This window comes from Schistocerca serialis, chromosome 11 (genome assembly GCF_023864345.2).
Source record: "Schistocerca serialis cubense isolate TAMUIC-IGC-003099 chromosome 11, iqSchSeri2.2, whole genome shotgun sequence".
Lineage (NCBI taxonomy): Eukaryota > Metazoa > Arthropoda > Insecta > Orthoptera > Acrididae > Schistocerca > Schistocerca serialis.
The window spans coordinates 131251460-131278446 of NC_064648.1; the positions used below are offsets into that span (position 1 = coordinate 131251460).

The 26987-nt window shown below is 41.3% G+C and overlaps 2 protein-coding genes across 14 annotated transcripts in view; one reads left to right on the forward strand and one right to left on the reverse strand.

The window, feature by feature from the left end:
- The window catches only part of LOC126426686 (uncharacterized), an 897888-nt gene that overhangs the window by 866218 nt on the left and 4683 nt on the right, over positions 1 to 26987 (forward strand). For 10 of the 12 annotated variants that reach the window (XR_007576388.1, XR_007576386.1, XR_007576387.1 and 7 more), the window contains one exon: positions 16047 to 16204. The exons of the other annotated variants lie outside the window; for them this stretch is intronic. The gene's annotated coding sequence lies outside the window, so the exon portion shown is untranslated. The remainder of the gene's footprint in view (positions 1 to 16046; positions 16205 to 26987) is intronic. 12 annotated transcript variants of the gene reach the window in all.
- LOC126426685 (S-phase kinase-associated protein 2-like) overlaps positions 9313 to 26987 on the reverse strand; it is a 192618-nt gene continuing 174943 nt past the window's right edge. Inside the window, exon 3 of one of the 2 annotated variants that reach the window (XM_050088586.1) lies at positions 9313 to 9837. In XM_050088586.1, coding sequence (XP_049944543.1) covers positions 9502 to 9837 — 336 coding nt within the window. In that variant the 3' untranslated portion in view covers positions 9313 to 9501. Of the gene's footprint in view, positions 9940 to 26987 lie in introns of both variants that reach the window. The other variant, XM_050088587.1, reaches the window with a different exon arrangement.

The window sequence follows — 26987 nt, forward strand, 5'->3', positions numbered from 1 at the left end:
AGCAATTGGAAGCAGTTAATTCCATACATTATCTGGGAGTACGCATTAGGAGTGATTTAAAATGGAATGATCATATAAAGTTGATTGTCAGTAAAGCAGATGCCAGACTGAGATTCATTGGAAGAATCCTAAGGAAATGCAATCTGAAAACAAAGGAAGTAGATTACAGTACACTTGTTCGCCCACTGCTTGAATACTGTTCAGCAGTGTGGGATCCGTACCAGATAGGGTTGATAGAAGAGATAGAGAAGATCCAACAGAGAGCAGCACGCTTCATTACAGTATCATTTAGTAATCGCAAAAGCATTACGGAGACGCTCAGTAGCTCAGTACGGGCTTTTGTTGAAGTTTCGAGAACATACCTTCACCGAGGAATCAAGCAGTATATTGCTCCCTCCTACGTATATCCCGCAAAGAGACCATGAGGATAAAATCAGAGAGATTAGAGCCCACATAGAGGCATACCGACAATCCTTCTTTCCATGAACAATACGAGACTGGAATAGAAGGGAGAACCGATAGAGGTACTCAAGGTACCCTCCGCCACACGCCGTCAGGTGGCTTGCGTAGTATGGATGTAGATGTAGATGTTCTATATTACATGTACGTGCACTGTACACCATGTAATCCTACAGGAACAAATAAAATTCAAAAGTTATTGCAGTTAAGGGACAACCCTATGCCCTGTGGAAGGTCCAGGAGCAAGACGTGCTCAATCCACCCTCCCTATTCCAGTCCTTACCCAGTCCATCTCTACAACCCTTCCAATCCCAACCCCTTGCCACAGGGTTCATATCCACCAACCTGCTGTCCACCACGATTAACAGCCACCAACAAACTGTGGCTGAGAGCCAAGTAGACCACTGTGTGGCACAACATGCCCCTAAACATTACATGCCAGATTTCAATGGCTTCTTCACTACCCGAGCCACCTGTACCAACACCAACTCAAAGGACGGCCTCGGCACTTGTTGGTGACGTCTCTAGGCACGGCGAACGCCAGGTCTATTGCAGGCATAAACGCCTGGGCGTGCTTATCACTATAAATCTCTCATTTTTGGACAAAATGTTTGGTATTGTTTCGGATTCTGCAGTTTTATTTAGATGAAAGATTTTCTTACTATCGTAAAGCTACAAATGAAGATCATAGTTCTGTATTACTGAATCCTGTCAAAACAAATGTAGATCAATATGAGAAGATGCTTAGCCCCATCGCAAGCTTCAGAAATTTTACATTCAAGTAACTATATTTACTTGATCCGTTTTGTTACTGAAACTTACCCCAACCCCCTTACAATTAACTTGTTTCTTTTATTTATTTATTTATTTTTGTTTGACATCGTCACTGGAAATGTGAACTAATTTACATGTGTAAATGTCCAACTGTTGCCAGTCATTAGATTACAGTCGTTTTCAATGAAAGGAATTCTAAACAGCAAACAAAATAGCTTCATACATCAAAAATACTGCTGAGCGTAAACTTTTTTAAACATGCACATTAGAAAAGGTAAACATTCCCCTATTGTAACTGAAAGGAGGAACTTTATAAGATAAAAAAAATTTGATTTGATAAAACAAGTATCTCTCTTTTGCCTCTTCTTCTGTCCCCCACCCCCTCCCCCAATTTGTACAATCGCAAGATATTTCATTAACATTCAGTGCTCCTCACCCCATAGTCAACCAAGATACCTAAAGAAGAGCTCCAATATGTTCACAGTTTCTTGTAAAAGCAACTCAGTACAAACGTAACTTCCTCGGATTTACAAATAAGGTAAAGAAGCACGAATTCTGTTGCTGCTGGACCGTGAAGTTGTTTTTTTATGTCAATCCTTAAAACAGGTGGAAATTTAAGTTCAGGAGTACACTATTTGTTAAGAAGTGTAATGAACTGCACAATTAATTGATTGCAGAAATCTCTCAGAACAATGTGTGTTGGTCAACTACCGCCAATAGTTTCACATTTTCCTGTGTCAGAGAGGGAGACACCACCATTATGAGTATGCCTGCAACAGACCTGGCGTTCGCCGTGACTAGCTGACGTGACGTCACCAACAAGCGCCGAGGCCTTCCTTTGAGTCGGTGTTGCCTGTACCCTCACCTCCACAATCAGATTTTCTGAACTGTGCAGATGGGCATTATCCTCACAACACATTCTCCACTCCTGTAATTATCCCAGCCTCAAGGTGCAGTAACGTTCTGTCCCCACACCATTCACCCAAAAGTTTCTATTCCCTCAGTCCTTATCACCTCCTCCCCATTCCCATCTCCTAAATTGTTTTTGCCACCCTCTGCCCACACATGTGCCCATCTTCCCTGCTCGTCTCCTTTCTTCTCTAACTCCCTGCCCTACAAACTCCTGATGCTGCACCTGCTAGCACTATAGTACCTACACACACTGCCCAAAGGCATTCCTCACCCGTACACTGCTATCCCTTACCCTTCCCCACCCTCCTCGAGATGGCTGCAACCGTACCATGTGATAATTCCATTCCTGAGCTGCCGGAGATGGCAGTCTCATGTGCGTGAGGTGTGCTCCCTCGTGTGAATGAATGGTGAATGCTTCTCTTTTTCCAACACAGGCTGTGGTCGAAAGCTTACGTGTGTCTTAATTGTGCGTCTGCAGCTTAATGTGTTATCTTTACAGTAAGAGACTATCTTTTCCTACCTTGTTGGTATTCCTCCTACCTGAAATTAGTATTCAGGTACTGCTGTGATAAAGTGACAATCTTGAAGCTCCCCAGATACTGGCACCCATTCAGCCAAACACGTCAATACAAGAGTACTGCCCGTAAAGTGAGTTCTCGTTTACAGTTATACTTGTCGGGCAGAACAGGAATTGGAAAACAGAGAGGACATTGACAATTTTTTACGTGAGAAAAATAACATCAAAATCTTAGACCAAAAAGTTCATCACAAATGGTCATTCCTATCTCCCCTCTCAAGGTGATTTTGCTTCAATACAAAACTACAGCGTTTTGTCCCACTGACTGATACATTATTGTTGCCAAGTCGAGGGGGTAAAAATCTCAAGATAATGTAATGATAAAGACTTCCTTGTCTGTGGAAAACTTGAATTCGGTCACCAAAAGGAAGACTGACACTAAACATTAACTAGTGCGGTGGCCAAAGATGTGGTGGATTCAGTATCAAAAGCGTAATCCGTTCACACTCGTCTCCGAGGAATCTCTTTGACTGCATGTGGAATTTTACTTCAAGCTGAAGTCTAAAATAGGTCACTCAGTTACTCTGTCCAAAATTGAACAATTTCATTGTTATACTTCAATAAAAGCTGTACACAAGACCACAGGCTATAATCGAAAGAAGAAAAAAAAAAAAGGAATGCGGGTGAACTTTTGCCCTTGTTTCCACCTGTTCATCACCACTACTTCCAGAATCTTCTTCCTTCTGTCACTGATGAAGGCACTGGGCCACCGAATGGCAATGACAAGAGTGATGAGCACCAACAGAGATCTTGCAAATACAACATTGTTGACTGTCATGTGTATTTTCATAGAAAATAAAATATCTGTTTGCATGATAAGTGGTGTAACTTCCTTTAGGCCCTTGTCCTTATAACTTGATAGAATTTACTGCAGTTGTTATTTTCACTTAGAAAAATCTGTTCCCATAACATAAGATAAAAAAAGTTAAAAATTTTGTTGTTGAATTTCCTACAACAATCCTAGTAAATCCCTTGACGCCTCAAACCAAGATGTGAGGTTTATAGAGGGAGGGGGGCTAACACGCGTCTTGAAGTAATCCTCATATCAGTCTGAGTCAATTAGTGCAAGTCACAAGTTGTTAGCCACAGTGCCTGCTGTAAGCTCTGCCATAGAATTTTTGAAACATAAGATGTGAGTGAGTGAGTGAATGAATGAAATAATAGCATTTCGTATTTTGGACTATTGCTCTGCTTGTTACTCTTACAGAAGGCATAGGGAGGGGGGAACATTTGGTGTTAGCAGAAGAGCCAACACCGTGTTGCAAGTGGAGACTGAAATGCATGCGTTTTAGCTCGAGCAGCTTAGCATGAGGAGGGAAGAACTATACTGACATGAAGTCTGGATCATGACAAGGAATGAGAATTCAGAAAGCGGACGTAATTAGTTTGATACTTAACTTTAATCCATTAATGATGAACGTCGCTCTGGACGGTACATGAGTCACAATATTATCTGTTCAGAATACATTCTTGAAGATAGTACTTATACGAGGGCTATCCGCAAAGTACATTACGTTTTGGAATTAAAAATAAATAAAGTATTGGAAATTTTTTTTATTATATACAGATGAAAGCCACACTTAAAAACTACTTTTCTACATAGTTGCCGTTTAAATTAAGGCACTTATCGTAGCGATGGACGAACTTGGAAATTCCTTTGTCGTAAAATTCGGCCGCCTGCGCCTTCAACCACGTGGTTACCTCTTCTTTTGGGACAGAAATGGTGTGATTTTTGTGGATTTCCTGAGAAGAGGCACTACAATAAACTCTCAAAGGTATTGCCAAACTCTGCACAACCTCAGAAGAGCAATACAAAACAAGCGCAGGGGAAAGTTGGGCTCAAAGATCTTGCCGATTCACGACAACGCCCGGGCCCACACAGCAAATGCCACTTGTTAAGTTCTCGAATCTTTTAAGTGGGAGTTGTTTCCTCATCCGCTGTACAGTCCCAACCTGGCACCGAGCGACTTCCACTTATTCTCAGCAATGAAGAAGTGGTTGGCTATGCAGCGTTTTGATGACGACGCACAGCTTCAAGAAGAGGTAACCACGTAGTTGAAGGCGCAGGCAGCTGAATTTTACGACGAAGGAATTTCCAAGCTCGTCCATCGCTACGATAAGTGCCTTAATTTAAATGGCAACTATGTAGAAAAGTAGTTTTTAAGTGGGGGCTTTCATCTGTATATAATAAAAAAAATTTTCCAATACTTTATTTATTTTTAATTCCAAAACGTAATGTACTTTGTGGATAGCCCTCGTAGTAACTGAATATGGCGCCTTGCTAGGTCATAGGAAATGACGTAGCTGAAGGCTATGCTAAACTGTCTTCTCTGCAAATGAGAGCGTCTGTAGACGGTGAACCATCGCTAGCAAAGTCGGCTGTACAACTGGGACGAGTGCTAGTGAGTCTCTCTAGACTAGACATGCCGTGTGGCGGCACTCGGTCTGTAATCACTGATAGTGGCGACGCGCGGGCCGACATATACTAGCGGACCGCGGCCGATTTAAAGGCTGCCACCTAGCAAGTGTGGTGTTTGGCAGTGACACCACAGAACAACACTAATGTGATTTGTTATATATATAAAGTTTCACCAACTGACAACCAGACCACTTTCCAACCTAACCCCAGACCTTGGACTATGCCACAGATCTGTCTGTAACCTCAAATGAGATTCAGAAATTCTAAGGAAATCATTGACTTATTTCTGCATAACTAGTAAATGGAGAAGTGATCATTATATATCAGTTGCAAATATGTTGATGTGAGGCAAATGCCGCAGGTGTCCACACACCCATAATCAAATAGCTATGTCTGGTTAGTATGTGACAGCCACATAGAAGGTATTCAAAAGATAAATTTGAAGAAAAATAAAGAAGGGTATTCTTAAGTTCATCATTTAATAGTATCCAGGTGTCTTCATCATTAGACCAAAAACTGGCTTTATACAGCTCACCATGCTAGTCCATGCTATCCCAGCTCCTTCATTTCTACATAACTACTGCAGCCTGCATCCACTCTAACATGCTTACTTCAGTCTAGCATTTGTCTCCCTCTACAGTTTTTAACACCACACTTCATTCTGTTATCTAACTAGCTGTTCCTTGATTCCTAAGCTAGCATTTAGTTTTTATGAAGTGATCAAAGCACAGTGGAATGGAAGAGAGTTCACATACGACAAGGGCAGTGTGTTGGCACACTATCAGTACAGTGTTCACACCGCAGTAGTGAAATATTAAAAGCCGAACCGAGATCATTATTCTGATCTTTGCATAAAGATATAAAAAGAAACTAAGTTCTCCTGGCGATATTTGGCCCTTATAAAATAGCAGGTATTCTGATCCCAAAGCTGTATTTCATGTGAGTCCCTGAACAGTCCACAAAAAAAAAGGTTTGTACAATGCAGAATTGATAAGACATACGTACATTAAGACTAAATGTCTAGGAAGACCTGTCTCATTGAATTTTAGTTTCTTTAACTACCTTAGACTATAATTTTAAAAAAACTATATAGCACAAGGGTGCAGTTGCTTCTACCAAGCAGTGAGAATCTTGTGTCTTGCTATCACTTTGTCAGTAAATTTTAGTGACTGTATGTATAGATGGACGTCAGATATCTATTCAGAGATAGTTACCCATACTGATCTCTGTAATATAACAGCATCACCTGCTGCAACTTCACCAAGGAAAGGGAAGGAATGTAGAAAACTGGGGAATGTTGATAATCATTTCAATATACTGTAATTCACTAGTAAAAACAGGTGTTATGGAAGTAAAAGACCTATACAATAAAAATTTGTTATAAAATAGAATAATAAATAGCATATTAAACAATACCTATTCAGCTGCAGTTTAGCACAGGTTGAGGATAATTTGTAAATCTTTAATAACATGAGCTTGGGGAAGATGACAGCATGTGAGCCACAGCCGTCAGGTAAGATAGACTGTCCTAAAAGAAGTTCTAGCTACAAAAGGGAGTACACTACCTTGAGGATAGAAAAGTGGTTGAAGGGTAGAACGCTGCTTCACAATTAATGCCCCACAATACGATTCAGTTAGGTGGACTCAATATATACATTGGGCAAGAAGTAAAAGAAACAAAAGAAAAAATTTGGAGTAGGAATTAAAATCCATGGAGAAAAATTAAAAACTGATGACACTAATTCTGTCAGAGACAGCAAAGGACCTGGAAGAGCAGTTGAACGGAATGGACAGTGTCTTGAAAGGAGGCTATAAGATTAACATAAACAAAAGCAAAACGAGGATAGTTGAATGTAATCTAATTAAATCAGGTGATTCTGAGGGAATTAGATTAGGGAATGAGACATTTAAAGTAGTAGAGGAGTTTTGCTATTTGGGGAGCCAAATAACATGATGGTGGAAGTAGGGAGGATATAAAATGTAGACTGGCAGTGGCAAGGAAGGCGTTTCAGAAGAAGAGAAATTTGTTAACATCGAGTACAGATCTAAATGTCAGGAAGTCTATTCTAAAAGCATTTGTATGGAGTGCAGCCATGTATCAATGTGAAACAGGGACAATAAGTCGTTTAGACAAAAAGAGAATAGAAGCTTTCGAAATGTAGTACTACAGAAGAATGCTGGAGATTACATGGGTAGATCAAGTAACTGATGAGGAGGTACTGAATAGAATTGTGGAGAAGAGGAATTTGTGGCACAACTTGTCTAGAAGAAGGGATCAGTTGGTAGGATATGTTCTGAGGCATCAAGGGATCACCAATTTAGTATTGGAGGGCAACATGGAGGGTAAAAATTGTAGAGGGAGACCAAGTGGTGAATACACGAAGCAGATTCAGAGGGATGTAGGGTGCAGTAGTTACTTGGAAATGAAGAAGCTAGCACAGGATAGAGTAGCATGGAGAGCTGCATCCAACCAGTCTCAGGACAGAAGACCACTAAAACATGCCATCGAGGTAGGACCTATACTGATGTTAGTATTTTTCTGCATGATTTAGTGTGTTCAACTGTTTTACAATCGTAGGATTCCATTATTTGAAGACTCACACTGAGATAGTAATGCGGAAGAATTTATCTGGATAGTGCAGCTCCTTCAAGTTACATATTTGGCAAAATTAATGAAAAACTGAGAGTGCACCTGAGTTTTGTTGTCTACATAAGACAGAACACAAGTATTGAGTAAGTAGCAACAAAGAATTACAAGTCCCTCTTGGTCTTCAACTCCGCACCAAAACAATTTACGATTATGTAAGTAGAGTCATGTACGTAAAACTTGCTTGCTTACAACTTTAGCAAAACCAAGAGTACTTGTTAGATGCTATAAAATCTAGAAGAAGGGCACATATTTATAGATAAGCTTCTGGATGATGAAATGCATGTATCCAGGCTTAGCAGGTTTGCACAAGCTAAATTAATTGTTAGTAGTGGCAGTTTCGAACATTTTTATACGAGTGCTGAACTACATGGTTTGGTTTGTAAATGTTCTTATGGGAACGTCTTTATTTTGATGTAATTAGTCTCTCTGCAATTCCTCTGGCCTAATGGCTCCAACCAATCTGGATTAATTTTCTATGCTGAAGAATGACTTACCTGTTTCATGAGTAACAACGATTAGCAGTAATTAGTCAAACACGGAATGTACTTTATGGTACAGACAAACGTACGTGTGTGTGTGTGTGTGTGTGTGTGTGTGTGTGTGTGTGTGTGTGTCTGTGTTTTTGCACATATTCCTGTTAATAAATTTAGAAGAGGAGAAGATGGTATGACGAAGATTAGTGTGAAAATAGAATTCTTCTGACTGGATTGAACGTTAAATCCACGGACTAATTTAAGCCCATGTACACTTAACAGTTTGAAACAAACCTAAGATGGGTTGAAGATCTTTTAAAATATAGAAACTAATTCACTGCAACGTAAGGTGTTATGAATTTTAATTATACGTTTGGAACAGAATACTGAAGGACACACACACACACACACACACACACACACACACACACACACTGCACCTATAAATGAGAGGTTAAATTAGGGGAGGGTCATATATTCAATGAGAAATCGTTCAAATATCACTTGCAGAAAACATTCTTGGCAGATTAAAACTGTATGCTGTACTGGAACTTGAGGCCGAAACCTTGCCATCACGAGCAATACTCTTACTTATTCAGTTTTGTAGTCACGACTCTTTCTCCTCTTGTACTACCAATCAAATATCACACGTATTCTTCTGCATACCTCACAGGACTAGCAACTACTAGAAGAAGTGAGACTTTTGAGAAACAGATTAGCCAAAGCCAAGGTGTAGTTTCCAGAGTAAAGTGTTCACTCAGCAGTTCAGAGGTTCTTTTTGTAAACGGTTTCCCTCGACATCTTTTTTCTTAGGTGTGCTAGGCCAGTAAAGTATGCAGGGAAGTCCTTTTTAACTTTGGATGGTAGGAGAAGTGGTAGTGGCAGAAATGAAGTTGTGTGGGATATTGTGGAACGTGACTGGAGAACTCACAAAAAGTGAGGTTCGAGTTTGTATCCTGACATGGCACACAGTTTTAATCTGCCAGTAAGATAGAAAAAGGTGCACACACACTACTACACAGGGAAACATTTATTGAGCAAATGAACATACGTGGCAAATAAATATACATCAATCTATACAGGTGTTGTCACCTCTGCTTAGAAAAGCTCGTGTAACAGAAGTTTATACAAAGCAATCCGAGCAATAGATTTTTACTTGGGGCATACTCAATTGGATGACTTCACTGGTAAAGTTGCACACTAAGTGGTGACATACAATGAGAAAGTTTCAAATTATTCAGGTGTTCAAGTTCCCAACGGGCATCCACCTCCAACCCGTAAACTCAGAAAAGCAACAAAGCGCGACGTTGCGACCACTGGCTGAGGGACCTCCCGGCGGCGTCCTGTACGTAGGCCAGCGACAGAGTGTCCAGTCGCGGCAGTGACGACACCGTTCCGGAGAGTACGTCCACATCGTCCCCGCACCTTCTCGGACCAACGTCTCGAGCCGCGTCAGATTGCACGGGCTCGACAGTTCCGACGTGTCGGGCCAGGTAGAGTTCTTGAGGCAGAGGCGGCGCAGTCTGCGATAGTAGCGGAGGAAGCCCAGTTGGACCAGCTCCGTGTTGCAGAGGTTCAGTTCCTCGAGCAGCCGCAGGAACGGGAGCACCTCGGAGAGTTCATCACCAGTCAGAGCGTTGTTGACGAGGCAGAGCGAGCGGAGTCCGGTGGGCAGGTGCTTCAGACCCGTCAGCACCACGTCCTCGGCCTCGACGCGGAGCTCCCGCAGCTGGCTGCAGAACCGCAAGAAGGACAGGTCCGAGAGCATTCCGCAACGGTCCAACTGTAGCTTCTCGAGAGACCTCAGACCTGCCGCGGCTACCTCCATATCCGCTCCCCCCACACGGCAGTCGCACAGCCGCAACATCTGCAGTTTCCCTAGGTGGTGGAGCTCCGCGTACGCAGCCGACGGCAAGTCGTCGCAACTTTCCAGTTCCAGTTCCTCCAGTTTATCCGAGCAGTGCCGTAGGAACGTCAGGTCGTTCAGACTGCGGCAGTGGATTCTCAGAACCTCCAGCCGGCCGAGCCCTTCCAGAGAGTCCAAGTAGTTCGCCGACAGGGACTCTACGTCGAGGCTCAGCTCTGTGAGAAACGGGCACAGCTCCAGGGCAGAGATGATGGCACATTCCGCCCTAGTGCCCGGCTTGAAGAGTGTCAGTGTCGGGTTCCCTCTGACGATCTTCAGCGTCCGGAGCGCTGTAAAACAGATAGGCGAACGAGAAGAGAAGACGATATCTGCAATGCTGAGATCAGTTGTCACGTGTGTAGACCCTAGTCTCTGACAGTCCTGCACAGCTCGTATGTCAGACATGTTGGTCACTAACAGAAACAACTGCGGGTAGTAAATTTTCACCTCAAACATTTTCGCCACCTTGATTTCGATTTCCTGCGGAGGTAGCGGAGGCAGCGAAGGCAAAAGGTGTAGTGGAGCGTGCAGTCTAAAAAGAAGGACTTTGTGTATTATTGTATTCAGAAAGTGCAAAGCAGTCACAATTCTTGTGTTGTGAAGGAGCATATAACATTTTAGTAATGAAACAGTTGCTAGACGGTGCACAAGAGTGCCATCTCCCAAGTAACAACATCCAACTCATTATAAAAAGTGGTTGAAGCTCAGTACACCAAATTCATATTCTTGAGGAAAAAGACCCTGTTTCACAAAGCGCCTAGCATCTAGCACACATTGGTCTATCGCTTATTCGTATGATATTGAACCTCATCCCTGTTGGTTTTTGAACAAATTCTAAGTTGGTTTCTAAATGGATCATAAGTTGATTTTTGAATGTGTGCATAATGTACATGATATTTCTGCCATAGGAATCCCAGTCCCACCTAGAAATAAATTTTCCTGCAGACAAAAGGGTACGGGGCTATATGAGATCTGCAGAATAAAGCCGAACGGGTGAATGCCAGTCGCTGTATATGTGGTTGACTGGGTTTGCAAATAATCAGCTTTGTTAGAATTACTAGCAAAATCCATAGATTCAGACTACCAGAGTGGAAATAAATGAGTAACAGGAATAACAGGTAACAAAGATCATGTATTATCTTCTCGGTGTATCCAAGAAAATGAGATTTTGACAGAAAATTTGTGGCCAGACCGCTAGTAAGGGCCAGTTGTACAATCCCCAGCCAGCAGCCACTAAAGTTCTATTCTGGGAGTAGCGCGGCAAACGTGTTGTACGAACACGTAATAACTCCTAACTGAAGAATAAATGCGGTGTAACTAAACTGGTGATTGTGGCCAGGTTAAGCGGAGAAGTAGTTTTGACACTGGCAGGAATAGTTACTGAATTAGTCATGACAAGATTGTTTGTTAGAACGAGGAAGAAGAAGAAGAAAACGGGGACATCACACAAATTGTGGAAGAATACGACGATCCCAAATTTATATAAAAATTTTGTTCTACTACTCTTCGATCTCATACTTCAGAAGCCAGAGAGTATGAATGAAATGTGAAACTATTTCCTAACATACAACGTTTTGCTTGTCATTTAATATTGGTACTTCATGAATTATATTCTGTCGTGTTACAAAAATGACCATTTGTACCATAACAGTCTCATTTATTTGGTGTGTGTTAAAATTGCTGAAATATTAGGCAGGCCTATTTAGTTTTATCTAGCAGACAGTGACGAAATACATATAAACAGACTGAGAAACCACACCAGTCTTAGGTACTACTTGTATTAACAGCTATTCCAGTGTTAAAGGACAACATTGAGTTTTCCTGTTCAAAATATTTGACAGACTTTGATGAGGTAATAGATTCTTTTGCAGAAAGGAAAGCACGCCATGTAAAGCTGTAGCAGGATTAGAGAAAAAAATGCTAGGGCTTCAGGATTGAAGAAATATGTACTACTGTCTTGCTTGTTTCTTGTCTTTACTGGTTTCATGGATCATATATTTAATTTTATTAATAGGCAACAAAGAGTTTCTGAGGAGTTCTTGTTCTCCAGGTTACAAATTCCATCCAGTATTAACTGTGAGTTATTTTTGAGGGGGGGGGGGCGGCAGGATGTCAAACCGGCCGACTATACGACATTTTAATTTCAACTGTCCTGAATATAGTTTGATGGCAGCCATCACAAAATATTACACGTTTGAATTCCACAGAGTGAAATACAGTGACATGCAGTGCGCTACAAGGTGAACATATTTTATATATTTGAAAAGTCGATTTTTAAAATTTTTGGCGTCCTACCTCAAATGCTGGAGGGAGGGGGAGTGCCAGTATCTATTATTGCCCCTTTCGGAAATATTGTAGATCCAAGGCTGATAAACGAGTTGTATGGGGGAGGTGGGTAGTCTCCTGTGACCCGTGTTTATGTTTGAAAACAAAATGGATTTCTGCGGCCGGGAGTTATCAAGTGAATTAAAATACATTCACATAATTACGGAAGGCTAAAATATGTTATTACGAGTGTAATCCCAAAAGTAAGGTCTCCTATTTTTGTTATAAGTACAGAACTCTCTTTGTGTGGCAGTTGGTCACACTGTTATTGAGAGTGCTTCACGTGTTGTGTGTAAACATGCACACGTCACGCTGAGGCGCTCAGTCTTGGCTTGGCAGCCGTTGAGAATGTAGCTCCTGTTGGATGTTGCTGGCAAGTGCGAATTGCGTGAAGTTAATCGGTTTTTTGAATGCAAAGGGGACTGCGCCAATTGAAATCCATCGCCAATTGACGGAAGTGTATGGTGAGTCGTGCATGGATGTCAAAAATGTTCGTAGAATTTTAACGGAAACATTGAACTTCCGGAAGGTGTGTGCAAGATGCTGACCAAGGACCACATGCGGCAAAAGGTTGATGCTTCCCGTGCATTTCTTCACCGCCTTGCACCCAAACAGGCCAACTTTCTGGACTCAATTCTCACGGGTGACGAAATCTGAGCATACAACTTTACACCTGAGACCAAGCAACAATCACACCAGTGGCCGCATCCTTCTTCACCAAAGCTGCGGAAATTCAAACACACACAGTCTGCCGGTAAAGTCATGACAACCGTTTTTTGGGATCTGAAAGGGGTACCGTTTGTCGACTTTACACCCACTGGCACCACAGTTAACGCTGACAGGTACTGTGGGACTGGAAAAACTCAAGCGGGCAATTCAGAACAGGAGAAGAGGAATGATGAACGAGGGTGTACACATTCTCCGTGACAACGTTCGCCCACACATCACTCGGCAAACTGTTGCTCTCCTGCAACAGTTCCAGTGGAACATAATCACCCACCCACCCTATAGTCCTGAACTGGCGCCCAGTGACTGTCACCTGTTCCCTTGGTTAAAAGAACAGTTGGCCAGAAAGTGATTCACCTCTGAACAGCATGGCGGCAAGCTGGTATAATACGGGTAATTATGTTGAAAAATAGTTAAATGTTAAAGCTGTAAACTGGTGTAAACCGCTGTAGAAATAACAGCGCTGTGTACTTCAAAAATAGGAGACCTTTTTTCTTGGTATTACCCTCGTAGTTGCAGATTTTATTTTATTCCCACACTTCTGACAGTCAAGCATTAATCACCTTGCAGACCAATGAAGCAAGGTAACGGCTGATAAACTGTGGCCCTCGTCTGTGGGCCAAAAGTCGACAAAATTCCAGGGCTAGAAAGTTTTAACAGCCGGGACGTCAACGCTTATCGGACTTTTCACATCACAGAGGTCTACAATAAAGACATGGGTAAATCATATTACCTGCCGTCAATGCCGTTCGTTCTGAGGACCAGGAATCATAGTAAACTAAATGAATAGGAATCTGTGTCAGTGTGGGTTAAAGGTGCTGACCATTGTAAGAGCAATTAAACTTGTAGGTGATCTCGCCCGTTATTACAGAAATGAAATAAATCTTTCCTAGTCCTTACAAAAAAAAATTATTAATTACAATATTGCATCAGCCACATGCGAGATACTCTCTGTGAGTGATCACCTTGTTCGTTACGCAACCGCTTATCGCTCTTTGTTAACAAATGTGACAAGCCAAATGAGACGCACCAACAAATGCATGCTGCTAGTGTAACTACAGGACGTGTCCAGGATATCCACTTTTCAGACTTAGAAAATTTCGGATTCACAGCATTAGCCGAGAACAGCTAAGCGTACATCGAGAACCGGGGGCTCAAGGAGGCAATAGCTTTGCCTATATAAGTAATGAATCTGGAAAGAAGTCGTCAGACTTCGTGCAGCTGCGCGAGCAACAGCATTGGACCACTCACACAGAAGATGCCACTACTTGCTAAACCCCAGATGTGCACATTGTGTGTGTTTGTGTGTGTGTGTGTGTGTGTGTGTGTGTGTGTGTGTGTTCACATTTCCACTTATATGAAATGTCAACTAATCGCTGAAGAGGACGCGGTCCAGAAAATGTTTGGCATGCTGCTACATTTTGTTTGCAAAGTTGCTATGTAAACCGTAGCTGTATGTTTTAGAGCTTGTAAACCGCAAACAATAAGGACGTAGAATGAGATTTTCACTCTGCAGCGGAGTGTGCGCTGATATGAAACTTCCTGGCAGATTAAAACTGTGTCCCCGACCGAGACTCGAACTCGGGACCTTTGCCTTTCGCGGGCAAGTGCTCTATCATCTGAGCTATCGAAGCACGACTCACGCACGGTCCTCAAAGCTTTACTTCTGCCAGTATCTCGTCTCCTACCTGCTAGTTCTGCAAGGTTCGCAGGAGAGCTTCTGTAAAGTTTGGAAGGTAGGAGACGAGATACTGGCAGAAGTAAAGCTGTGAGGACTGGGCGTGAGTCGTGCTTTGGTAGCTCAGATGGTAGAGCACTTGCCCGCGAAAGGCGAAGGTCCCGAGTTCGGGTCTCGGTCGGGCACATAGTTTTACGCTGCCAGGAAGTTTCAATAAGGACATAGTTGTCTCCTTAAGTCACCACATAGATACATAGATGTCAATATAATTATTAATTTGCAACTTGCCTTCCAGACTGATTTCTTCACATTGTGCGTAAAACACTGTCTCACTCATTTAACACATTCTTTGGTTGCATACGCATGTGCACATGTATACAAACAAAATTGTTTGTATTGCCTTTGATAATTCTAAGTTGAATGTAATAAATAATACAAAACCGAAAAAGCCTGATATTCATTTTGACACACCAAGGACAATAAGATCCAGTGTGTAGTAACATTTTCAAAAGTTTGAGAAACATACCAGTAGTTAGTTCTTATTTTGTACTAATTTTTATGGTGTAATGTCCCTTTTATTTAATACATTTATCACAACTTCAACATGTTCATATCTCAACACTCAATGCTTAACTTTGTCCAGTGTTGCTGTAGCTTTTGATATTTTAAGAACTGGAAAAGGTTCACATTCATCCTTGTCTTTACTTTCTTCACTTGTCGATATCGTCAATTGGTAACCTACTTCAATTCCAATTTTTCTCGAAGTAAGTGTATGCTCTGTTTACATTGTAAAAAATACTCAGCCCAATAACTTTTGATCTTTAACCTCCAGAATTTTGCAGATGGAACAAAGGGTAGATAGTGGCCTGTGAGCTGTTTCTTTACTTACTTCTGTACCTTAGTTGAATTACAGTATCATAATGAAAGTTGTTAAGAGTGATTATTACTTTCATGAAATAGTGTGTTGTATCCTAATGCCTGAAAGTAACAGCACTGGATGAATAGCAATTTTTAATGTTTTTGTTTTGCAGTATACATGTATATCTTCACAACTTACGACTTTAGTAACTTCGAAACTATACAAGATATTAACGAATGGTTTCTAGCAAATGATAAGATTACTCATAAAATTTATTTTACCTTCCAGGTCATACAATTTTGATGCGAAATGGAACCTGAAAACCTGCTAAAATGTGGATACCAGTGGATAAAGCTCAATGTGTGTGGCCTGGTATATACAGATGATATCAGATACCGAAGTGCAATGATCCTTTCGGACTTGGAATACATCATTTATGGAAACAGGTAGTGTTCTCCATAAAAAGGGGCTGGTCACCCATCAGTTTCAGATGCCAGTGTGGACAGTGTATGGCAGGCATTTGCAAGGAGTTCTATAAAATCTGTATGTACTGCAGCCAGAGAGTTGGAAATGAGAAGATCGATATTGCACAATGTCTTGCATAAGAGGTAATGGCTCTATCCCTACATGCAGCTGCTTCAGGCATTAAAGTCTATGGACAAACCTAGGTGCGAACAATTTGGCGTGGGTATTTTATGCAGGATTAATGCAACCATTGAATTTTTGGAAAAGATTTCTTCCTTCGATATTGCAACATTTCATGTATCCAGCAAACTGAATTGTCATAACGTTTTTATGTAGGATTTGCCACATCCTCATGTTAGACATGAAATGGAAAGAGACAGTTGTAAGGTCAATGTTAGATGTAGACTGATCACCAGTTGCATCACTGATTCATTCTTTCCCATCACTGCCATCAACAGTGGTGTTAACATGGACATGCTACAAGAGTTTACTGTGCCACAATTGGAACACCTGCAGCCTGGTGTCATATTCCAGTAAGACAGGGCACCACTTCACTGGCCCCTAAATGTACTTTAATTTCTATGTAAAAGGTTTCCAGGTAGGTGGATTGGACGAGATGGTCCAACTTCAAGTGCACCATGATCCCCTGACCTTACACCACTAATTTTTTCCTGGGGTTTTGTGAAGGATGCGGTATATTGAACCAGGGCTAGAGACGTACAGGAATTGAAGGCACACATTTGCAATCCACTTGAACATGTCAACATGGAGATCTTGAATAGTACGTGGAGAGAAATGGAATTCCAACTAGGCATTATCCGTCCTATTAAGGGTGTACGCATTGATTTGTGTGAATGAGGAAACAAAATTTAGTTATCTGATCATGTAAATTTTATTTGTGTGAAAATACATAACTTACTTAACTGTTGAATTTCATTATTCAGTACACTCTAGATCCTGCTATTCTGAAATAACTGTTGCTCAGTTCCATGGGTGAACTTCAGGTATCCTTTCAGTTGTTGGTTAATCAACAGTGGGCTGTCTTTTTCAGTAACAATGTAAAAAGCATCAGCATGTGCTTTGTCCAAGAAGTTATTTTGAAAAAAAAAAAATCTTTTTTTCTTATGAACTTCTGCTAAAACAGCTTGTATTTGTAGTGGGCTCCATTGTTCATAGAAAGCTTGTTATTTTGATGTATAATTTCTTGCCTCCTGTGCCAGAATTTGTGGTCTTTCCCACATCCCCCACAACAAGTGTGACACTTTGTAGTATAGTTAATTTTCCCATATGTAAATTGTAAAAAAAAGAAAACCATTAATTTTTATGTGAGTGAGAGTAGTGTTTTCATTATGTCATGCAGGTAATATCAAAGAATTTAGATATTGCTGATGAAATACTCACTGCTGAGCCATTTTCAGGCTGCTTGTGGGCCAGCCTGTTTGCATAGTGCTCATATCCTCAGCTAAAACTTGCAAAGTAACATCCGTGCATTTCACTTGTTTTGTGAAACTAATATGTTGACATCATTTCTCTGTGTTGAGTTATACGCAGCCAGTGGGTGGACAGTAAATGGCAACCAATCAACAAGTTTTAACTAGGTATACCTTCATGCATGTTTTTCTGCGTGTCAGGGGTTTCTGTTACATACACGGCACTTCACACTGATTGTGAGAAAACATTATTAATCAGCACTGATGGTCAACTTGGTCCCTAGCACCCACTAGTGGGCGTCCGAACCTTCATAGCAGGCAGTAGACAGGTGGAGGTTAAAATATTTACTTTAGGGTTTCACAGAAATTTGAAAAAAATATTGGGTTAGTAAGTATTATTCTATACTTTCACTTGATGCAACTCTACTTTATCAATTTTATAACGTTGAGTTACTTCCCCACTTTAGAAATCATCATTACCGTGGAATGGTGGATGGTCAGAAAATTTTAATACTAAAGCTGCATTTTCCTAGATGTAGGAAAATTTATCGCCTGTGGAATGCGCTTGTCTTTTGCTGTCCGAAGTGGGCCGCAGGACACTTTGTGAAATGTTTTTGTAGGTGTGGGGCAGTGCATGTACAAACATAAAAAGTTGAAAGTTGTGTATTTTATAATTCAGCAACTGTACATGACAGTGATATGAGAACTACCTTCTTACGTCTTTCATTAACACAATGAAAATTTGGTGCTACTTTTCATGCTAATCAATATTTTTCACGATTTTTGGACAGCATGTTTGTAGAGATGAAGCAGCAATTAGTATTATTAATCCCACATCAACAACACCATACGAACACACAAGCTGCTACCATGACGACGGCATCCTCGCTACATGGACTAGAGGGTGCCTGATATACGCTTTATAGCCTGTGGCAACGGCGTCCTCTCCACAGGGAGTAGAGGGCTCTGTAGTCCTTCCATATTAGCTGTTTTAGTAAATTGACTCAAATGTTTTCTATGTAAATGTACAAATAGATATATTGTAATACAAGACGACACCAGTTTTTGTGTGCCACAAATTGTTTTACTTTGTATTATGGCACATAATGTAATATACTTTTACGTGTTGACTACGGAACATTTGTTGTTATTTCATAATTAACACTATAATTGTAACTCTTTTTAAATGAAATGGTTTCGCCTTCTGTTATTTACTGTAACTTAAATTTACGTTAAACCAAGGTGACTAGTAATTACATATAATAAACTGTATTAAATACCGTTGATCGCCACTGGGGGGGTGTTGCTGTCTATTCACATGATACCAGCATGCTATTTAAGCCCATACGAAGGGTGAGTCTCGCATAGTTTCCTGCTGTTATGTAGACAGGAGTGACACCGCCAACAGTCGACCAATGGGTAACATACTTTAAATTTACGTAATTTTAGCTGTAGTATAATGGAGTCTTTCTGACAAATATCTATAATTTCACAGTGTAAACGTCCAGATGATAATGACCCCTACGACGGGTTGAAACCGGTTGGCTGTATAATAATAATAATAAATGCGATTAAGACTGTTTTTGAATAATTAATATATATCACGCCATACCTCCCAAACTAGGTGTTGTACAACACAATTTTATAACTGGCTTCAGTATCATATGTTAATGGGTGAAAACTTTCTGGCCAATAGTTAGTAACAGTGAAGTAATAAATTAAAATTTGTGACGTGGAATTTCTAGCAAACCAGCATCTGAAATGTATTATTTGACAAACTTTTTCACTCTACATTTTTTTGTGGGAGATCAAAGAAAGAAAAATTTTCAGAAAGGTTTGAAAACATTTTAACAGTTTTTTGGAAGTTTGTCGGTGCTACAGTTTTCTTCAGATGAGAGTAGTATTTTGTAGTTCATTGACGCCATGCGAGTTCAAGTGTGCTGCAAAGAACATTTTGGTATTAAAGGCACAGTGGACTGCGGCGCAACAATAGGTAGTGGGGGCAGCGAAGGCAAAAGGTGCAGTGGAGCGTGCAGTCTAAAGGGAAGGAGACTGTGTGTTATTGGGAAGATTATTCAGAAAGTGCAAAGCAGTCTCACAAATCTCCATGTGTTGTGAAGGATCAAATAACATTTTAGTAACAAAACAGTTGCGAGGCGATGGAGAAGAGTACCAGTTCCCTCTGCCTTATCACTCAAACGTACCGGAAATCAATGCCCTGGTTGACAGTTATGTCAAAGCTAAGGGATTCACCGTGAGCAACAGATTCACTGATTACTTCGGTGGGCTGAATTTTAAGTCATTCACGGTACTAATCACAGTAACAACATCCAACTCATTATAATGGTGGTTAAAGCTCAGTACACGTGAATTTGCTGATGTTTTATATTGGACATAATCAAAGACATTTCTTCTTACATGTTTCATTCAGTTTTCTTCAGATTTCTCCCCAAATTAACTCATTTTTGCATATAGTTTCTCATGCCAGTGTCAGCTGTGTTCCACAAAATATGCCGTTTGGACACGAATTTGATAAGTTGCTCATTGTTTGAGACAGAGAATCAGTCAGCTGACATTTCAGGTGAATAATTAGATCAGAAGAATTACGTAGTCTTACTGCCTGTACATGTGAAAAAAATATTGCAGCTGTCATCTGGTATTCTCCAGCTGCTCAGTTGACTTTCCCACTACAAGCGCCCTCAAGCAAATTGCTGCAGTGTGCGAGACATACCCTTCCTGAGGCGTGCAAGCGTGTCCCACAGTGGCACTGTTTTGCCGGACGATAGGCAAATGGTCTGCTATGTTCGCATTGTGCGAGTGGGGAGCGCAGTCTCCCACACATTTTATGCAGCACGTTGCAGGAAATTCCCACAGCTAGGAAAACATTGCAGTGATGCAAAAGTGGATGGTAGGTAAAAAAGGTTCACAACCCCTGCTTTAATAAATCAGACTGCCACGTATAAAACAACTTCAAATATGTGTTTACTTTACAGGTGCTCAGCAGCATTTTGGGCAACAGGTTTCCTGCAGCAAACTTGATCAACTGCCAGCTTTTCAGCTTCTTCCCAAATTGGGAAGTTTCCAGGGGATACAAAGTTTTCCCTGTTTCTGCATCCATCTGTTAGTTTCCACACCACTGACACTTTGGGGATTCTTCCGTCCTTCAGGCATAGAACGTGGCCCACAAGTGTCATTCTTCTTTCAGCAATGGTATTGTTTGGGCTGTGCAGACAACCATTTGAAACTTGGTCACTATAGCTAATACCAAAAATTTACCCCGAGTGTCATCAGTGAGAAACACTTAAATCGTGTGTCAATTTTGTTGACATTTCCTAGGTTCCGCACCAGTGCCTGGCCGTCACTAGGACGAAAGACAGGAGTGCACCTGGAGCTTAGTATGAGTACTTCTAGAGTCTTAATTCCTGTGTGGATCAGATTGTGTGGAAGACTGCAGAAGCCCTTCCCAATTCAGCTAGTGATGCCTGCATCTACATCTACATCTCCACTACACTGAAGTGACAAGTCACAGAATTCTTCGTAATATCTTCTCGAGCCTGATTTTGCCCAACATAGTGCAGCAATTTTACGTGGCACAAACTTGAAAAATCGTTAGCAGCATCCCACAGTAGTAATGAGCCAAGCTGCCTCTATAGCTGTCAGTGTTAATGAAAGTATTGCCAGTGCAGGGCTTTGTGTTAGTGTGGGATTTTGTGGAGAACTGTCACGTGAATGTTCAATGAGATTCGTGTTGGGTAATCTTGGTAATCAAATCATTCACTTGAATTGTTCAGAATGTTCTTCAAACCAATCACAAACAGTTGTGACCCATTCACATGGCGAATTGTCACTCCATCGTTGTTTGGGAAAATGAAGTCCAGGAATGGCTGCAGGTGGTCTCCAAGTATTGAAGTAAAACCGCACTTGAACCCTGCCGTCAGCTCCTACCATCTGAAATTGGGGTTCATCTCACCAGTACACAATTTTCCAGTCACCTAGGATCCGACCGTTAGTCACAAGCTCAGGAGAGGTGCTGCAGACGATGTTGTGCTGTTAGCAAAGGCACTCGCATCGTTTGTCTGTTGCTGTAGCAGTTAATACCAGATTTCAGGACCGAGCGAGGTGGTGCAGTGGTTAAACACTGGACTCGTATCCGGGAGGACGACCGTTCAATCCCGCATCCGGCCATCCTGATTTAGGTTTTCCGTGATTTCCCTAAATCGCTCCAGGCAAATGCCGGGATGGTTCCTTTCAAAGGGCGCGGCCGACTTCCTTCCCCGTCTTTCCCTAATCCGATGAGACTGATGACCTTGCTGTCTGGTCTCCTTCCCCAAAAACAACCCAACCAGATTTCACTGCACTTTCCTAACAGGTGGGTTTGTCGAAGTCCCACTGATTTCTGTGATTATTTGACACAGTGTTGCTTGTTTCTTAGCACTGGCAACTCCACACAGCACCACTGCTCTCGGTCGTTAAATGGAGGCCATCAGCCACTGCGTTGTCTGTAGTGAGAGGTAATGCGTGAAATTCGGTATTCTTGACACTGTGGATCTCGGAAAATTGAATTGTCAGATAATTTCCAAAAGGGAATGTTTCACGTGTCCATCTCAGACTAGCATTTCGTATCCACAGTCCGTTAATTCCTGCCGTGTGATGATAGTCGTGTTGGAAATCTTTTTACGTGAATCACCTGAGTGCACATGACAGCTCCCTGTTGTACTGCCATTGTATACCTTGCGTGTGCAATGATAGTGCCATCTGTTTATGTGCATATGGCTTTCCCATTATTTACGGATAAAACTGCTGAGATATGGGAATTGGTTAACACCTTGCTGTACCTTCTGTTGCAGTATAAGTTGAGTAGGTACATTTCCACTTATGCATATTGTTTTTGTTTCATCACTATTTCTTTACAGTCCTAAAGAAATGGCTGCTCCACCCAGCTCGGTAACTATTAGTTGAAAGCTGTGTTGTGTTTCTGTCAACAGAAAAATGTAGTCAGCAAAATCCAGGTTCTTAAATCTGTATAACACGACACACCGTAGGTGTAAAAGTGAAGTGTGGTTGACCTGCCATCTAGCAGCAAAACAGGCAAAGCTATGGTTCTATCATTTTAGCAGACTGTTCATCTGCCAGGTTGAAGTAGGAGCAGTTCTGTTAACACAGGTGGCACTTGGTATTGGGAGCGCCTATATTGTTGGCGACACCCCAAATCGATTTTGGCTTCCCGACCAGTGTTCAGTTTATACTGCGGAGCTTTACGCTGTTCTCCAGGCTGTCCAGTACATCTATTGCCATCAGCGGGTACAGAATGTTATCTGCTCAGACTCTCTCAGCTCTCTCCAAGCTCTGTACCCTGTCCACCCTCTGGTCCACCAGATTCAGGACCTCTGTGGCATTCCTATGGATCCCAAGACTTGTTGGTATCTGTGGAAATAAGGCGGCCGATATAGTGGCCAGGGCTGCAGTCTCTCTTCTTCGGCTAGCAATTCGCATGATTCCTTCGCCGATCTATGGAATGTTTTATGTCGTCATGTTGCTCATTTATGGCACGCACATTGGTCGACACTTCCCAGTAATAAATTGCGGGACGTGGAAGCTCTTCCCTGTGCTTGGACCTCTTCCTCCCGAACTCGGCATCGGGAGGAGGTAATTTTAACTAGACTCCGGATAGGGCTCTGTCTTTTTAGCCATCGACATCTTTTAAACGGCGATTCTCCCCCACTCTGTCCCCACTGCTCTCAACTGTGGACGGTGAGACACCTTTTACTTGAGTGCCCCTATTTTACTCCTTTACGCGCCCGTCTACAGCTGTCGCCTGATATATCTTCCATTTTAGCAGGTGACACGCGATCAGCCGATCGTGTTCTCGAGTTCATTAGTGCCAGTGAGATGACATCAGTCATTTGAAGCTCCTTTTGGGGACAAACAACCCCCCTTCTATAGTGGTTTTTTAAGCTTTCCTTCTGTTTTTTGGTTTCCACACTTTTTTGAGTTTTGCTCCCATTGCTACTGGTTTCCAGTTTCGTTTTTTTAAGCTTTTCCTAAGTCACAGACCGGGTGCTAATGACCGTAGCAGTTTTGCGCCCTAAAACCATAACAAAAAACCACACAGGTGGCATCTGTTCTATTCTGTCGTGTGTCCTTGTGTGTGCAGTAGAGGCGGTGACTCCGCGTGCACAGAACGCAGCCTTGCGAGCGGGCTGTCTACTAGTTATAGTTTTCCGCAGCAGACAAAACACACGGATCGATTCGTCGATTCCACATAGTATCCTGGGTATTTTTTCCACTAAGAAGTAGCTTATAAATACATTAACGAAACAAATGAAATATCTTTTTTGTATCCCCATTGAAAGAAATCTCTATATCTAATGATAGCTTCTTATTGTAGCAATGAAATGGAATAAAAAGAGCTTTCAAGTGATGATTGAAGAATACAGCAACGAAAGGTGTCGCTATGACCTAGCATATTTTGTACCACAATAAGGCAATCTACAGATCTACAAATGATTCATTCTGGGTTTATACAAGTTAATGTGCCTATAATTTTACTTTTGATAGATATATATATATATCACATAAATTAGTGAAAGTAGCACATGCATTTGATTCCGTAACATCTGTATTATTTCAACACGCCAGGAAGGAAAGCTTCGCCAGAATAGGAGAAAAAGTGAGAACAGTTGTCTGGTGTAATGAATGAGGAATGTAAAGCACGCTTAGCCTCCTTACGTTTGCATTATTCAGCTGAACTCAAAAAGATGGGGGGAAAAACGCATAGTAGCTCAGGCGGGACCACCCATAAACTAAGCGTGTGGTGGTTCGACCTGTTGGCGTATTTGAAAGGCCACATAGTGCCTAAAAAACTGCTGAAAAATATCCCAATCTCCATCGTGAGTACTAATTTTTGTCACTGTCATTGCACATTTTCTGCATTATGTAAGATAGGTTATCCTGTTGTAGGAATCTACATTGATATCAACGGTTAATTTCCGATAGTAAAAATATACTTCACAGGGTTTGGACACGTCCACTTAGTGCAGAAATTGTTGATTTGTGCGATATGTGCTAGTGCTTTCAAATACTATGCTTCCACTTTGTGTGTGCTCCCCATGTCATTTCTGTGAGTGAAAACATTCACATGTCAAATGCACAGCAGTGGAAACTTTGATGCAAGCACACTGGTAGTAATAAATGAAATTAACTTAAAATACCCCAAATACATGTACGGCAGACCGGTGGACTGAGAGCATTTTTTGTGGTCTATTGTGCAGAAGCATCCACTAGACTTTTTGAAAAATCTGATACATCACTGTATGTAGTAGTTTGCAGAGATGCTCGTGTATCAGTTTCAGAAGAGGTAATGTCAATGATCTTTAATAGGAACTGCTGAGCAATTTATTTGTTTGTAACGTACTCTAATGCCTAAGACAATCAAAAGCAATGTGAAGTTGGACTGCAAAAATTCACACCTATCTGTCATAGATTGACTTAATTGATGTGTACAGCCGATCTTCTTCTATGGATTGCCGGCTCCGTTGATCTCCAAAACCTTCTTCTTTGAAGAATACTGCTGGTTAACAGGAATTTATAAGACACACTCTCTCTCTCTCCCTATCTCTCTCTCTCTCTCTCTCTCTCTCTCTCTCTCTCTCTCTCTCTCTCTCTACTTTGGAAATAATTTAGTGCTCAATGAATACTTTTAGTTCAGTCTTGGTAATTTCAACTTCCACAAATAACATATTCACCATTTCTCACATCAATATTCGAATGTGTACAAGTCAGCCGATTTGTCTCGCATTAGACTAGATAAAATACATCTGAAATAAAGTTGGTTTAACAACCACATAATTTATGAACCCGTCTTGCCTCTAGAGTGTCCAGCATGTGAAGTACTTAAAAATCTGGAAAAAAATAAAAATCTATTTTACACTTCACTCTCACTTCTTGATAATTAACTTCATCCCTGGAGTTGTCCTCTACTTCAGACTTCTTCACCCTTAACAGATACTACGTCTATATATATTCCGACTCGACCTTCCTTAATAATTACCAGAATCGATTCCTCTCAGGTTTATGCTCTTTCCTTGCTCATGCCTTCCTATCTACTTGACGTGGAATCCTTCTAGTTATATGTATATATCCAGGGTGGTCCATCGAAAGTTTCAGATGAGATTATCTCCAAAATTATCGAGTAAAATTATCTGGTAAAAAAAAGTGGATAAGACAAGTTCGTAAGCTCAGAGCAGGACATCAAATGATACTAGACGTGATCCACAGCCCCCTCCCCCTTCAGTGGGGCATGGGGCAACTTTTAAATTTTAAATGGAAACACCTATTTTTTATTGCAGATTCGGATTCTCCATAAAAAAGTAATCAAGTTATGTCTGAAACATTTCTAAACCATTGACAGATGGCACTGAAATCGAGAAAAATTAAAATTGGGAAGAACTCGGATTTATTTAGAATTATCCGAGGAGGATGCATGAAATACATACAAAATGTCCATCCATTCTTTCATTACGCCAAATTAAGCTTCTTTTTTTTTTTTTTTACAAAATGTATCCTTCCCACCACAGTATTTGATGGAGGGAGGCAGAATGGTATTAAAATTTCGTTACAGAACTCTTCACAGTTTCATTACTCACCTGACTGTAGCGCTAGCGTGGCCAAACTGGGAACTGCAGCTCAATATAAAGATCAGACGTCACTTAACTTTCAGATTGTGAACCGTAAACATCAACTGACGAAAGTAAATTATTCTTTAGCGAAACATGGCTCACTATTCTCCTACAGAGATTGTTGATATGATGTTAATTTTAGGTGGATGCCATAACAATTACGCTGCAGCTGCAGAGTTGTATGTGTATCGTTTCCCAAACAGGTGACATCCAAGGGAAAATATTATTCTAAATTGCACTCGACGAGCTCGAAATGGATACATGCACCATCCACCTCGTCATCGTGATTACAATGAAAATTACGCCCGTACCCTAACATTCTCGTCTGTGTTCAACTGGATTCTGAAACGAGTAGTCGGTACCCCGGTCGGTGGATAGGATGCGGCGGGCCAATTCAGTGGCCTCCACATTCACCAGACCTAACATCTCCTGATTTTTTCCTTGTGAGGCTATTTAAAAAATACTGTTAATGAAAGACAGCCCACAACGCAAAACGATATGGAGCAACGCATTGTGTGTGCAGCCATACATGGGATGTGCTGCTCAAAACTGTGGACAACTTATGCAGACGATTGACTTCATGCATTGAAGCAAATGGGGATGATTTTGAACAATTTCTTCGTGGGTAATTTCATTATTTAAGCACCCCAAATTGT